This window comes from Pundamilia nyererei, unplaced genomic scaffold (assembly GCF_000239375.1).
Source record: "Pundamilia nyererei isolate P.nyererei 1_Seehausen unplaced genomic scaffold, PunNye1.0 scaffold03449, whole genome shotgun sequence".
NCBI lineage: Eukaryota > Metazoa > Chordata > Actinopteri > Cichliformes > Cichlidae > Pundamilia > Pundamilia nyererei.
The window spans coordinates 2,851-3,730 of record NW_005190850.1 but is presented as its reverse complement, the minus strand read 5'-3'; the positions used below and the strand labels follow the sequence as shown (position 1 = coordinate 3,730).

The 880-nt window shown below is 44.8% G+C and overlaps 1 protein-coding gene across 1 annotated transcript; it reads left to right on the top strand.

Annotated features, from left to right (window-relative positions):
* Positions 1-6: 6 nt before the first annotated feature.
* Positions 7-877, top strand: LOC102207695 (vacuolar protein sorting-associated protein 54-like; the record flags this gene model as incomplete). Its single annotated transcript, XM_005755812.1, has 2 exons — positions 7-186; positions 758-877. Coding segments are annotated over exons 1-2 (265 nt in total), but the record flags the coding sequence as incomplete, so codon positions are not given.
* Between the last annotated feature and the right edge of the window lie 3 nt (positions 878-880).

The following is an 880-nucleotide window of genomic DNA, read 5'->3' as shown; positions in this document are numbered from 1 at the left end:
TTTTTTTCCAGCTAGCCTGCTGGGAGGCACGTCCCAATGACATGGCCTCCAGTCACAGCTCCTCCCCAGTGCCTCGTCCCAGCAGCGGAGGCCGAGATGGGATCTATCACAAGGAGCGAGATCCTTCCCCACCTCGCTACCGGCATATCCGCTCTTTGCCTGACGTCTGCCCGAAGGAGCTGACTGGTAGGAAGAATGACTGACTTCAGTGCAATGGCATGCATAGGCATCATTTTTAGCAGTAGAACATAACCAGAAAGTATACATATTTTGCAGTTAGACAGTGAAAATAGTCTATAAAAGGTGGTGAAAATCTAGATGTTCATCTATACATCTGCGCTAAGGGTCATCAGTCATTTAAAGTTTACATACAAACATAAACAGTGATGCTAATATTTTTTTAAGTATACATTTTTTTTTACATACTGGCTATCTAAAGCCCACTCTTTCTTTCACATTGTCATATTGAACACAAATGAACTTTAACTAGGCTTTTGCTTCAGCCAAGTGGAAGCTAAATTGGCTAGTCATTCATATGTAAATTAGGTTGTTATCTGAGAATTCTGGAGGGGAGTGGGTGTGTGTGAATGATTGCTGATGTCTAACTGCCAACTGCTCTTTGTGTGTGTGTGTGTGTGTATGTGGGGGCGGGGCGGGGGGACTTCCTTTTGTGTTGAGGTGGATATAATCTCACTGCATTTAGCCTAATCCTTCATTGCCCTGAAGAATTCTGTGGTGTACGAACCTCCTCTCCAAGGAAAGAAAATGCAGCAGGTCTTGGAAATGATCCTGAGTGAAGTCAACCCTTGTGACTCGGATGGAGAAGACCTAGAACTTCAGCCGGATTCGGACTCGGAGCTGTCTGATCAGTCTTCAGGTT